This window comes from Haliotis rubra, unplaced genomic scaffold, assembly GCF_003918875.1.
Source record: "Haliotis rubra isolate DU_JTF1 unplaced genomic scaffold, ASM391887v1 Scf2, whole genome shotgun sequence".
In the NCBI taxonomy this organism is placed as follows: Eukaryota; Metazoa; Mollusca; class Gastropoda; order Lepetellida; family Haliotidae; genus Haliotis; species Haliotis rubra.
Genome location: NW_025766002.1, coordinates 616,690 through 631,324, shown reverse-complemented (window position 1 = coordinate 631,324; position 14,635 = coordinate 616,690). Strand labels below are relative to the sequence as shown.

Below are 14,635 nucleotides of genomic sequence, written 5' to 3'. Positions count from 1 at the left end.
TTAAGATGGTTTCAACTGTAAATCATTCATAATATATTGAGTACCAATAACTTGTTATTTAAGATGGGAAACGTTGAATCCCCAGCATGCTCTCTATGTAATGATTCATTTGAAACCATTGTACATGTTTAAATGCCTGTCAATTATGCCACAATCATATGGAGACAACTTTCAGCATGGCTTGCAAAATATACTGAAGGAAACATCGAATTCAATGAAGAGAATGTATTATTTGGATTATATGAATAATAACCCTTTGATTCCAATATTCTTATAACAAAATCTATGCTGTACAGATGTACAATTAAGAAAATCAAACCTAATTTCAAACCTTTACAACAAGAAATATATAGATACACTACTACCAAACAACGACAGAATTTACAGCATTCTGAAACTGTAAACAAGCAAGCTTTCATGCCTTTTGGTCACCTCTACATATGCTTTTCAGCAACCCTGTGTAATTGTAATTTACCGACTCCATTGTTATGCCAAACAAACACTCTCGGGCGCGCAGTGTTTGCTCTTAACCCTGAAAAGCTGCAGGCCCAGAACCATATAACGTTGTGGGTCCTCATCAGATTGTGTAGGCCCTATATTTAATATGGAACTAATACTATTAGTTATTGGGGATGAAAAAGCTGTCGGCCATAAGGACCTGCAGAAAACAAAAGCTGTGGGTCCGAGTGGTTTTCAGTCGGCTTCGGGCCTAAGGTCATGTAGCGCCAGCACATTTCCGAGGTCATAATGTTGCGTCACCTCGGAAATGTGCTGGCACCATACCACTGTCCCCCGCCTTGATATTGCTGGAACATTGCTAAAAGCGGCGTAAAATCATACTCACTCACTCTGAGACTTTGAAATTCATAATGCACTCATTTTACGTACATTGTCGTATTTTAAACCAATTTTACGAGGTGATTGCTGAAAAAAATATCATCTTTTTTTTTATTCCGTGGAATATTTCTCGAAACATTATTTTTTCAGGGTAAAAATCGTTTTCAAGGATAGGACAGTAACTATTTGTATTACCCCCGAAATATAAACCGCTTGTGTGATTGACCGAGTGAGCGAGGGATGGTTGGTCAGGTACAAGACAGTCTGGGTTACTGGGTTAAGTCAAGGGCCCTACCTAGCAGAGTTGATATTCAGAACGCTTTCAGGGCCAGGACGCTAACAACCGTGCGGTGATAAAATGGATCCAGGCGTCTACATTTCCTTGATTTTAGGATTTTATTCAGTGGCCTGTCAGGATGTGTTTGTGACCGTGAATGAAGGAACTTTGCGTGGACGTTTAACCCGTGTTGAAGACAAGGATTTGGAAGTTTATCTGGGTGTCCCATTTGCAGAGCCTCCTGTCGGTAGGTCGCCGTGATCGTGATAGTCATTCACAGCAATGACCCACCAACCAGCACAGGTTTGCCTTATTAAGATAACTGAAAGGCAGTTGGAAGATATAACGCTTGCCATGGACTGTTTCATAAATTAAAATTAAAATCTTTTCAAAAAGGCTTCTTGCAGTCAATTTACACATACTTCCGACAAAATGTATGCAGTCGTTTTAGCCATACGTCCAGAAAAGAGCCTCTTGCAGTCGTTTTAGCCATACGTCCAGCAAAATGGCCTCTTACAGTCATTTTTTACCAAACATAAAACAACGGATCTGTTGAATGCATTTTATCCATACGTCCAGCAAAAAGGCCTATAGCAGTCATTTTATCCATACGACCGATGCAAGGTGATTCTAAACACAAACATATCCATTACGTTTGTGTGTGTCAGCGTGTTTACTCAGCGTGTTTACTTATTCATGTAGGCGAGAGGAGGTTCCAACGGCCCGTCTCTCCGAGTACCTGGGAGGGGCCTCGGGACGCCACATGGTACGGACCAGCATGTCCTCAATGGAACCTCAAGCCACAGTTCAATGTGACGATGGATGAAGACTGCCTTTACTTGAATGTGTACACAGTATGTCTGGTGGATTATTTACATTGGTTTCAATTGCATTTCATTTGTTTGCTTTTAAGAAAGGCCATAGGTCACATCAGGGTAAATAATGGTATGTATGAAATTACTGCATACATGTGTACGTTATTATGAGTGAGTGAGTGAATACGCCGCTTTCAGCAATATTCCCATTCCAGCAATATCACTTTGGGGGGACACCAGAAATGGGCTTCACACATTGTACCAATGTGGGGAGTCTAACACGGAACTTTGGCGTGACGGGCGAACGCTTTAACCACCTGACTACCCCATCGCCCCACATTATTATGATAAATACAGTCACACACCGTTATGTTGGCGGTCAAATATTGTTAAAAATCCCTGATTCGATACAGTGCACATAATGTCTAAATTGCTGCTCCTCAAGCACTGTGCATAGTGTCGTCTACTCTCTGTACCAAGATATCAGAGTCATGTCTGGATGTGCTGCGGGGTGATTCACCTGCAGTTCTTCGTGGGTTAACAAAGTGGTGAAAGTAGGTGACTTGCATCTTGGGGTTCCTCATACTAACTTGAGACATATAGGTGAAGTTATTGCTCGAAGCGCCATTAAGGTTTCACTCACTCACTCATTACTTTGTGTTGTAGAGATCCACATCCGTGCCTACTCTCCCTGTCATGGTATTCATCCATGGTGGAACATTTTTGACCGGATCTGGTTCTTTCTTCGATCCATCCATGTTGGCTGTCAGGGACGTTGTCATGGTGACCATAAACTACAGACTCAACGTCCTAGGTGAACAAATTCACACGGTTACCAGTTCTGAACCCCGTTTGTATCCAGTGTATTATGATTAATATGATAAATTGCAGTGATTAACCGAGAATAATGTCTGCATCTCAAATTGGAGTGAGTGCATGAAAGAATGAGTGAGTGAGTATCTGACGATGAAAGAAACCCTACGAGTGAGTGAGTGAGTGAAAGGATGAGTGAGTGAGTGAAATGATGAGTAAGGGAGTGAAAGGATGAGTGAGTGAGTATCTAACGATGAAAGAAACCCTACGAGTGAGTGAGTAAGTGAAAGGATGGGTGAGTGAGTGAAAGGATGAGTGAGTGAGTATCTAACGATGAAAGATCCTCTATGTGTGTTCCAGGCTTTCTGTCTACTGAAGACGCTGCTGCCCCGGGAAATTTTGGCATGATGGACCAGGTGATGGCCTTGACCTGGATCAGGGACAATATTGCCAAATTCGGTGGTAACCCTGGTGACGTCACAATCATGGGCTACAGCGCCGGATCTGCTAGCGTGTCCCTCCATCTGTTGTCTCCACTGTCCAGGGGTAGATGACGTTACGTTGACCTTCTTTAACTGAGATATTATCTACTCTTATTTATTAACTGCGTCGCGGATTGGCTTCGAAATATCGAAATTTACCTGCATATACATTATTACAAAATTTATTTTGTATTGGTCAAGGTCAATTCGAAATGTAACTCTATACGTTGTGTATTTATAGGATTGTTCCACAAGGTTATTGCTCAGAGCGGAAGTAGCCTAGCTGACTGGGCGGCGGCAAGCGCTCGCGATAATGTGTCTCCAAGAGACGTGGCCTTCACCTTGGCTAGCGAGGTCAACTGTACCGGTTCAAGTTCCGAAACTGTGGTTGCCTGTCTACGAGGGGTCAGCGCAGACGACATCGTTAACGCCGGCAGAAATGTTATGGTTGGTAATGTTGGGTATTTATACGCAAATTATTAATCTAAGATTTCTGCAAAATATTGTAGAACGATGACGTTTTGTATACAATTCTGAAATTGACAAAATGTTTTGTTGATCTAAGGCAATTCATGATTTAATTTTACAGGAAACACAAGCTTGTATTATTTGTAGTTCATGACTCGGATAAACAGTTCCAATAGAAATTGAAATAGTCAGTGATATGCATTTTTAGACCTTCCGCATTTTAGAGGTAGCACAATACATTGTACGTAAATTCGTCACGTGTTTGGCGTCACTACTTTATGGAGAAAGGAGTGTCATCTCAAGATGTCCATCTGATGTGCAATTCTCCTGGCCCGGGTAGCTTCGAGTTTTCGCGTCTGACCGTTTTTTGGTCAATATTAAAATGTCACCCATTCATGTAATAAGGAAACTTATAGAATCTGTGATATTCTGACTATTAGTCAGTCATGGCAAGTTTTGTACCGCATGACGCATGTCATTAACATAGGGTCATATAGAAGCTCAAACACACATGGAAGCATATGAGTACCATTGTGTAATTTTTGTTATCGTCTACGTAGATGATACTTAACTTCTAGGAAGGTGATATCTGGTAGTGTGTGGGTCGCTTATTTTCATTTGGTCTTTTCGCAACTGAAATCAATTCAAGTGTCAGCGTTATAAACAACCAAAAAGTGTTATTGAACTAAACTCTGACATATGCAAATGAAGAGGTACTTCCCTGAATGTGCTGATGGTACCGCAATAAAGGCACATCAAGGATGAAAGTAAAAAAAGTCATACATTATTTATTAAGCCAGAGGTTATGTAAAACTGACCGGGAAGTATTGTCGATTACTCGAGAAAATACCAACTCGATAATTCTATACTAGATGATACCTTCTCCGTAAGTAGATAATAATGTCATATATACATAATTTAAGTATCAACTACGTAGGTGTGAGTATCATCTACGTGGATGTGAGTATCATCTACGTGGATGTGAGTATCATCTACGTGGATGTGGATTGATATCATCTACGTGGATGTGAGTATCATCTACGTAGATGATACAATTACGTGGACACCTACGTAGATGATACTCTTCGTGGACACCTACGTAGTTGATATCATCTTCAAATTATGTATATATGACATTATTATCTACTTAGGGAGAAGGTATCATCTAGTATCGAATTATCTAGTATATGTCATCTACGTAGACGGCAATATCATCTACGAAGATGTGAATAAAAAACTGTCTCTAATACGCCCCCACAGTCACAGACGTTGAATACATTCTAAAATCTCTAAAGATGAGGATTTTATTATTCCTGGTTCCCACTTTCAGCGTCCCCCAAGAAGACTAACCTGGTCCCCGGTTATTGAGACGCTGTACGGCTTTCTCCCAGACTACCCCCGGGCCCTGGTTGACAGGGGTCAGACAGCCAATGTCCCGGTCATGATCGGAGTTAACAAAGATGAAAGTTCCAGATCTGTTGGTGAGCCTGTATGGGTGAAGTGGAAGTTGGAAGCATAACCAACAATGTAACATTCAAAATACCTCGTAATTATTTGGCGACGTGTTTGCATAAAAAATTACAGTTAATTTGTTTGTTTGCTTGATTTATTCCTGACTGAATTATTTGCATTCTCTTAGCATGTCTTATTTTCCCAATTACATGTGGGCGTTCTACTTTCTGCCGTAACTAAACGTATCTGACAGTTTTACATTCATACACATGGAAAATGACCAAAATCTTGAAAATCTTGAAACTTTGCGGGAATGTACTGTCTAAATCTTTCAATAATTGAAATTTTGATATCTGACATAGCTGCACTGCCCGGATCAAACGACGGAGTAAACGCCAGCGTCTTCAGGGACAAGATCTTTGACTTTGCCTCTAAGGAATATCCCGAATACACGTACACCGTATCGATGGCTATGGTGAAAGCGTACTTGAAGTATTGGATGGATCCTTTGGCTATCAGGGCGTCCTATGTCAATGTAAGTGTACTTGAAGTGTATAAACTGGTGGGAATAGTTGGTTGTCAGGGCGTCCTATGTCAATGTAAGTGTACTTGAAGTGTATAAACTGGTGGGAACAATTGGTTGTCAGGGCGTCCTATGTCAATGTAAGTGTACTTGAAGTGTATAAATTGGTGGGAATAGTTGGTTGTCAGGGCGTCCTATGTCAATGTAAGTGTACTTGAAGTGTATAAACTGGTGGGAACAGTTGGTTGCCAGGGCGTCCTATGTCAATGTAAGTGTACTTGAAGTGTATAAACTTGAAGTGTATAAACTGGTAAGTGTGTACTTGAAGTGTAAAATTGGTTGGTTGTCCTATGTCAAGGGAAGTGTATAAATTGTCCTATGTCAGGGCGTCCTATGTCAATGTAAGTGTACTTTGAAGTGTATAAACTGGTGGGAACAGTTGGTTGTTAGGGCGTCCTATGTCAATGTAAATGTACAAACTGGACTTGAAGTGTATAAACTGGTGGGAACAGTTGGTTGTCAGGGCGTCCTATGTCAATGTAAGTGTACTTGAAGTGGATAAACTGGTGGGAACAGTTGGTTGTCAGGGCGTCCTATGTCAATGTTAGTGTACTTGAAGTGGATAAACTGGTGGGAACAGTTGGTTGTCAGGGCGTCCTTATGTCAATGTAAGTGTACTTGAAGTGGATAAACTGGTGGGAACAGTTGGTTGCCAGGGCGTCCAATGTTATGTCGATGTGGGAACATTGGTAGGATAATTCAATATTCAGAGTTGCCAATGTGATAGTATACTTGGTGTCGATACATTGGTGGGATAATTCAATATTCAGGTTGTCCAATGTAATAGTATACTTTGTGTCGACAGCCTGGTAGGATCAGTTGGTTGTCAGATTGTCAGAGGTCGGCGTAAGCGCAAATACTTCATTCTCATTCTGCATATATTGTACTATAAAAGGCACGTAATAACACACAGATTGCAGAACATAAGTGTAAAGTACAGGCGAGGTCGTTTGACTCCCTCCTGAAACTAAACTCAGAAGTTAGCTTCAGAAACAGTTCAGACAGATCATAACAGAGCTAATATTCATACTCATGCCTTTTTTCTAGTTTCTGACCGACTATTATTTTACGGCGCCTGCCATTTTGGAGAGCGAGCTTCTGACAAGTCGACCAGGCAGAAGGTCACTATACTTCTACCGGCTGGCTCACAGACCGGCCAACAACTCTGACCCGCAGTGGCAAGGTGAGTTCCCAGTAGTCCTGGTTCGCTGGAACTTGTGGAACTTGTTCATAGGGCGGCCTTGTAGAACTTACGCAGATGGCCAGTATAGACAAACAAACCTGACCAAAATATACCAATCGCTGTATATCAACAGGGTATTCATAAACAAAGGAGGACATGTTTTGTATCCCTTATTAATGTACAATCGGCCCTGCATTCTGTATACTGAGCATCAAGTTCCTCACCCTATTCACGTACAATGTGAGATATATTCTTGATCAATATAGAACACACTTTATGGATAACAACTTCTTTTTATTCGTGAGTGCGACGTATTCTTGATCAGCCTTACAATATGTATAGTGAGCATCAAGTTCCTCACCCTATTCATATACAATGTGAGATATATTCTTGATCAGCCTTACAATATGTATAGTGAGCATCAAGTTCCTCACCCTATTCATGTACAATGTGAGATATATTCTTGATCAGCCTTACAATATGTATAGTGAGCATCAAGTTCCTCACCCTATTCATGTACAATGTGAGATATATTCTTGATCAGCCTTACTATATGTATAGTGAGCATCAAGTTCCTCACCCTATTCATGTACAATGTGAGATATATTCTTGATCAGCCTTGTATAATCTATATGTATAGTGAGCATCAAGTTCCCACACCCTATTCATGTACAATGTGAGATATATTCTTGATCAGCCTTACAATATGTATAGTGAGCATCAAGTTCCTCACCCTATTCATGTACAATGTGAGATATATTCTTGATCAGCCTTACACAATGTATAGTGAGCATCAAGTTCCTCACCCTATTCATGTACAATGTGAGATATATTCTTGATCAGCCTTACAATATGTTTAGTGGGCATCAAGTTCCTCACCCTATTCATGTACAATGTGAGATATATTCTTGATCAGCCTTACAATATGTATAGTGAGCATCAAGTTCCTCACCCTATTCATGTACAATGTGAGATATATTCTTGATCAGCCTTACAATATGTTTAGTGGGCATCAAGTTCCTCACCCTATTCATATACAATGTGAGATATATTTCTTGATCAGCTCTTACTATATGTATAGCATCAAGAGCATCAAGTTCCTCACCCTATTCATATACAATGTGAGATATATTCTTGATCAGCCTTACATATATATATATATAGTGAGCATCAAGTTCCTCACCCTATTCATGTACAATGTGAGATATATTCTTGATCAGCCTTACAATATGTATAGTGGGCATCAAGTTCCTCACCCTATTCATATATAATGTATGTGAGATATATTCTTGATCAGCCTTACAATATATCTATATTGAGCATCAAGTTCCTCACCCTATTCATATACAATGTGAGATATATTCTTGATCAGCCTTACAATATGTTTAGTGGGCATCAAGTTCCTCACCCTATTCATATACAATGTGAGATATATTCTTGATCAGCCTTACTATATGTATAGTGAGCATCAAGTTCCCCACCCTATTCATATACAATGTGAGATATATTCTTGATCAGCCTTACAATATGTTTAGTGGGCATCAAGTTCCTCACCCTATTCATGTACAATGTGAGATATATTCTTGATCAGCCTTACAATATGTATATATTGAGCATCAAGTTCCTCACCCTATTCATATACAATGTGAGATATATTCTTGATCAGCCTTACTATATGTATAGTGAGCATAAGTTCCTCACCCTATTCATATACAATGTAGATATATTCTTGATCAGCCTGTATTATGTATATAGTGAGCATCAAGTTCCTCACCCTATTCATATACAATGTGAGATATATTCTTGATCAGCCTTACTAATATGTATAGTGAGCATCAAGTTCCCCACCCTATTCATGTACAATGTGAGATATATTCTTGATCAGCCTTACTATATCTATATAGTGAGCATCAAGTTCCCCACCCTATTCATGTACAATGTGAGATATATTCTTGATCAGCCTTACTATATGTATAGTGAGCATCAAGTTCCTCACCCTATTCATATACAATGTGAGATATATTCTTGATCAGCCTTACAATATGTTTAGTGAGCATCAAGTTCCCCACCCTATTCATATACAATGTGAGATATATTCTTAATCAACCTTGTATTATCTATATTGAGCATCAAGTTTCTCACCCTACTCATGTACAATGTGAGATATATTCTTGATCAGCCTTGTATTATCTATATCTATATTGTATTATCTACATAAGTTCCCGACCCTTTTCATATAATATGTGGGGAAGATTTGCGATCGACTCTGTATTATCTATACTGAGCATCAGGTTCCTGGACCTATTCATCTACAAAGTTAGATCGTTGTGTCAATGTCGCTGAAAGTGTATTTAAATATTATTTATTCTGGAACACACGGTGTCGTCACTGATTTTCAGAGTTGCCTCGACATGGTCGCCATCACCATTTCACTGTTTACACTGTTGCGGCAGATAGTCGAAACTGGTAATTCTCCAGCGTTAACGTGTTATATTTACGTCAATTTGTTTTCACCTAAGCGAGATCTAATGTCCACCCCACATATAGGTACAAGCCACAATATTGGACTTCTCCTGTACACGTTCGGCGTGCCTATTATGGGGCCAGGGGGTTACAGCTGGAGATGGACTTGGAAATGGACTGAAGCAGACAAGGAGTTCAGTCGAGTCGTCATGAACATGACCCTCAATTTTATCCTATACGGGTACGTTCTGTCCTTCATTGTTTCCTGAACATATTCATTTCCATGGTTACAACACACTGGCATTTCCTAAATGGAAGACGCTGACTTCATGAGGCGTGTTCCCTTTATAGAAGACGGTGTGAGTTACCGATCTCTGTTTCCTCATTGAACACGGTCTTAGTGTTCTATGTTCCCTCATAGAACACGGTGTAAGTGTTCTATGTTCCCTCATAGAACACGGTCTAAGTGTTCTATGTTCCCTCATAGAACACCGGGTAAGTGTTCTATGTTCCCTCAGAGAAGACAGTGTGAATTAGTGATCTCTATGTTCCCCACAGCGAAACCGAATCATCAAGTATTTCAAATTGGGTCATGGATGTGTTTAAAGGGTGTGGTTACGAACTAGACATTCACTTAAAGATGTTGGTTGATTCTGATACATTAGTGCCTTTTTCGACATCACCGTCATAGTGGCAGTCGCCACGGACGGCGGAAGTATAGTTCCTCTATATCCCTGAGAAGATTGTGTGAGTTTCAAGCTAGTGACACTCCAAGAATGTTATTCTATTCCATTCAACTTTTAGCAGAAATAAACTCTTGCCAGAGCTCTACTCACGCACTTTACAAACTATTGCCTTTGAGAATCGGGGGCAGAATATAGCTTAACACTGTCCCATGCTTGTCATACCAGGAAACTGTTGACATTCTTGGGACATCATTTTGTGACAAAGGTGAATGTTTGTACTTTGAGGACGTAGATCGGTGCAACCTCCCAAACCTCCTGGGCAAAAGGGGGCGGTGGGGTAGTCTAGTGGTTAAAGCGTTCGCTCGTCACGCCGAAGGCCCGGGTTCGATTCCCCACATGGGTACAACTTGTGAAGCCCATTGCTGGTGTTCCCCGCCGTGATATTTTGCTGGAATATTGCTAAAAGCGGCGTAAAACCATACTCAGTCAGTCAGTCAGTCCGGGCAAAAGAACATTTATATTGGAAAAAAGGTATTACACACAATATCACAAACTCTATCAAACCGTTACGAGCATTGAAAACAGTTGCCCAAACACTGCAGAGTAAGGTGCTACTGTAATGCCTTTATAAAATACATCACGATCAAATAACAATTATTGTTTGTTTCATTGTTTTAAGAATGATCAAACACAAGTGTGTACTTTCTTTCGCCCGGCAGCGCGTTTGATATGTCTTGAAATTTCAGACGCCGGCGTAAAAGAAACATTCACTTAACCGTTTCAGGAACCCCACACCTACTGAAGTTGGCGGGGTCATATGGGAGCCATTCACAGCCTTTGACAGAAGATATCTTTACCTTGACTCCAGTTCTGTAATGAAGTCTGACCTTCGACCGAATGACATGATGTTTTGGAACAATGATATTCCTAATATTATAAATGAGCAGGTTATCTTCCCCAATTCAGCCTCGATGGACAGTCAAATCCCATTGATCGTACTTGTAGTGGCACTCATTTCGTTGTCTCTTCAGTAAGTTACGTTGTGTGGTCTGGCAGGCCAAGGAAGTCCATGCGTCATTTGGACATGGCGATCCAGTCCCAGGCCTGTTTCATTAAATCGTTTTCAAACAGAATATTGGATAATTCCTGCATTCTAGTTAGCTAAAAGAGCCAGGTGTTATTGCGTTCATTTCGCAACGAATGTAAAAACATTAAGCCACGTCCATCGAAGCGGACTACTTCCATCTCTAGGCAGTGTCGGCGAATGCTACTTGTGTATGGAAATGCTACTTATAGTCGGGGGAATTCCCATTTTACTCACCAGAATCATCCTACGTTTATCATCATAAAGTACTTATTTATATGTAGATGGCTATCAGTGAACGAGTGTTGGACCCAAGACGTATTAGTTTCAGCAATACAAGCCCCTGGGATCAGCCCCACATGGGATTTTCGATCACGCCTCAATGAAATGAATAACAGTAAAACGATAAAGGAATTTATACACCTATATCGCGTAAAAGTGACGAAAGGTATGTTAGCGATTGACCTTGTCCTTTTTCGTAACCTGCAAGAGGACTCCTTCCCGGATTAATGAATGCTATGTGCGAGTACTCAAATCGATAATTGTGTTTAGGAAAATGGTTTATACAAATCAACCTCGAAAATGTATTTATCTCATGTGTTATCTTTTATTCGTTACACTCTGTGTGCTTTAGATAACGGTGTTAGAACCTACAACCTCGCATCAACTGTAATAAACAGCTGTTTCATCCAATTCATTGTGTTATCTTACATATTCGTTACACTCTAGTGTGTGGACTTTAGATCATATGACCAAACGCCACTTTTCTTTGCAAACGCGTCGTGCAGTTTTAGTCGCCACGACTGTCCTGCCGCTGTAAGTAAGGGTCTGGTAACTCTATTATATCAAAGCGTTACGTGTACCAGGGTCGAGTCGATGCATTGTGAATCATTTAATTCAATTAAATCTTTTTAAATTCAAATGTTTATTGTATGCAAAAAATTCATAGGCCCATATACATTGAAGTGTACATGGTACAGTATAGGAACAATTAAACAAAATAGGTTCATGAGACTCATTTTTGGTTTATAATGCTATTTATAATGCTATGTCGGGTAGCCGTATCTGAACTTTAGTTCATCACGAATGTCTTGACCGGAAACATCCTCTAAATAACAGCGTCGTATCGGATGATCTATAAGGTTGTTACAGCAGGAAGTATACATCTGTAAACATTCCCAGAAGGATGCATCCCTTTAACCACCGTGTATCCTAGACTGGCAGTGGAACAACTCGGGTGTAGATTAACATAACACCACTTGAGTCTGCATCTTATTTATTGCGATTTCATTTCTCTACTTTGAAGTAAATAGAAACACTGAGAATAAGTAACAATGATAACAATAACCCAGATTCAGTTATCATATGCCTTGTGGAGACAGTGACATTTCACTCCCATAACCGTGTTGTCCTTTGAGGTGGTTGGTTTGTTGTTTAACGCCGCACTAAGCAATATTCTAGCTATATGGTAAATACTCGAGTCTGGACCAGACAATCCAGTTATCAACAACATGAGCATCGATCTACGCAATTGGGATACGATGTCATGTGTCAACCAAGTCAACGAGCCTGACCACCCGATCCCGCTAGTCGGCAGTTTTGGGCGTTTGCTTAATACGAGTCTGGTGTCACCTTCAATGAGCCTGGTGTCACCTTCAATGAGTCTGGTGTCACCTAAAATGAGTCTGGTGTCGCCTTCAATGAGTCTGGTGACACCTTCAATGAGTCTGGTGTCACCTTCAATGAGTCTGGTGTCGCCTTCAATGAGTCTGGTGTCACCTTCAATGAGTCTGGTGTCACCTTCAATGAGTCTGGTGTCACCTTCAATGAGTCTGGTGTCACCTTCAATGAGTCTGGTGTCACCTTCAATGAGTCTGGTGTCACCTTCAATGAGTCTGGTGTTTTATGACGACAAAGCCCCTCAGTGAACCTGTACAGTCCTCGGAGTTTTTGTATAAAGAAAATAGAAACCCATAAAGTTCTCGTGATGACTCGAAAGGTTGTGTAATAAGTGGCTAACACAGACACGTTTTGAAACGAAATCAAAACATATTTTTCAGAAACCACGTTCCTATTATAAAAATAAGTCCCATGGTTGTAGCTCTTTATGCAACAGAGTATAGTCTGTGTTGGTCAAAACCACTTATTATCCAGTACTGATTCTCTATTTCATTTTCAACTTTCTGTGCACAGTTTTGCCATATTGCTGGTGTTATTTTACTTATGGCTTTGTGTATTCGTTTTGAACGTCCAAAAGTTTGAACGTGGTATTGTTGTGACCACATCAAATTTTATGATACCCCAGATAAGTTCTATTGGATTGAGATCGCAATGGTAGTTCACCCACTTTGCCCGATTCATTTCATTTTGGTAATCTCTGTTGTCTTTGGATTTCGCCTTGAACACGAGTGAACAATCAGTCAGAAACCCCACACTTTTACAACCTGCGTGTAACACAATGAGTCGCTCGCCCTTTCCCAATGGCAATTTCCTGTTACACGGTTCTATAGATGACCTATCTACCCATTGTGTGCTTGCAGTGTGGCTGGCGTTCACCCATGTTTCATCCAAAAACACTGGTTTGAATCCTTCTTGACGTTTTTGTCTGAGAGTGCGTAAGTATGTGTTGCGTAATCGCACGATGTCAGTTCTTCCATATAGCATCCGCCTGTTTTCCCCACTTACCTTTTTGTAGACTTGTGCAAATGCTTGTTCATTCTAGACTTGACTATCGTAACAATTTACTCATACAAATTAGTAAATGTCAGCTGTACAAACTCCAGAAAGTCCAGAACACTGCTGCCAGGATAGTGACGAGAACACCAAAATCATCGCACATAACGCCAGCTCTTAAGGATTTGCATTGGCTTCCCATTAAAGCGAGAATCAACTTTAGAATTCTGTGTATGGTGTACAAATGTCAAAATGATATGGCACCACCATATCTTTCTAATATGCCAGTAGACTACATCCCTGTAAAGACTCTTCGATCTCAAAATCTGAATCTTCTGAACACACCAAAGTATAATCTTACCAGCTATGGACGGAAGTCTTTTAGTCACGCAGCTCCTCGACTGAGGAACAAACTTCCTGTGGACATCAAACTTTCATCATCATTAACTGTATTCAAATCAAAACTTAAGATGAACTATTTTCAGGCTATTATTCATAGACTTTATTTCACCCTATCATTCATGAACTTTAATTCATAGACATTTTCTCCTGCTATTATTCATAGGTTTTATTTCATACTATTATTTTACTACCTGTGCCTTAGTCTCATTTTATGTGCTTTGAGCATGCACCTTGTGGATGGATACAGCGCTATATAAATACTCATTATTATTATTATTATTATTATTAAACAGATAGTAGTAAGTCTATTTACTAACTTCATGAAAAATCTTTCTTCTAGCATTGGGGCGGTGGGGTAGCCAAGTGGTTAAAGCGTTCGCACCGGAGACCCTGGTTCGGTTCCCCACATTGGTACAA

The 14,635-nt window shown here is 40.3% G+C and overlaps 1 protein-coding gene across 1 annotated transcript; it reads left to right on the top strand.

The window, feature by feature from the left end:
• Positions 1-1,124: 1,124 nt before the first annotated feature.
• LOC124275290 (neuroligin-4, X-linked-like) lies at positions 1,125-11,268 on the top strand. Its single transcript, XM_046710774.1, has 10 exons — positions 1,125-1,361; positions 1,817-1,968; positions 2,596-2,743; positions 3,103-3,288; positions 3,466-3,671; positions 5,023-5,173; positions 5,507-5,679; positions 6,775-6,910; positions 9,458-9,614; positions 10,844-11,268. The coding sequence occupies exons 1-10, from the start codon at positions 1,196-1,198 to the stop codon at positions 11,091-11,093; spliced, it is 1,725 nt and encodes a 574-aa protein (XP_046566730.1). The 5' UTR covers positions 1,125-1,195; the 3' UTR covers positions 11,094-11,268.
• The last annotated feature ends 3,367 nt before the right edge of the window (positions 11,269-14,635 follow it).

Bases quoted from the DNA above. Each gene is read 5' to 3' on its own strand.
- LOC124275290 (XM_046710774.1), top strand. From the start codon at position 1,196: ATGGATCCAGGCGTCTACATTTCCTTGATTTTAGGATTTTATTCAGTG. The intron at 2,744-3,102 runs GTGAACAAATTC...TGTGTGTTCCAG, and splicing joins CTACAGACTCAACGTCCTAG to GCTTTCTGTCTACTGAAGAC. The intron at 6,911-9,457 runs GTGAGTTCCCAG...CCCCACATATAG, and splicing joins CTCTGACCCGCAGTGGCAAG to GTACAAGCCACAATATTGGA.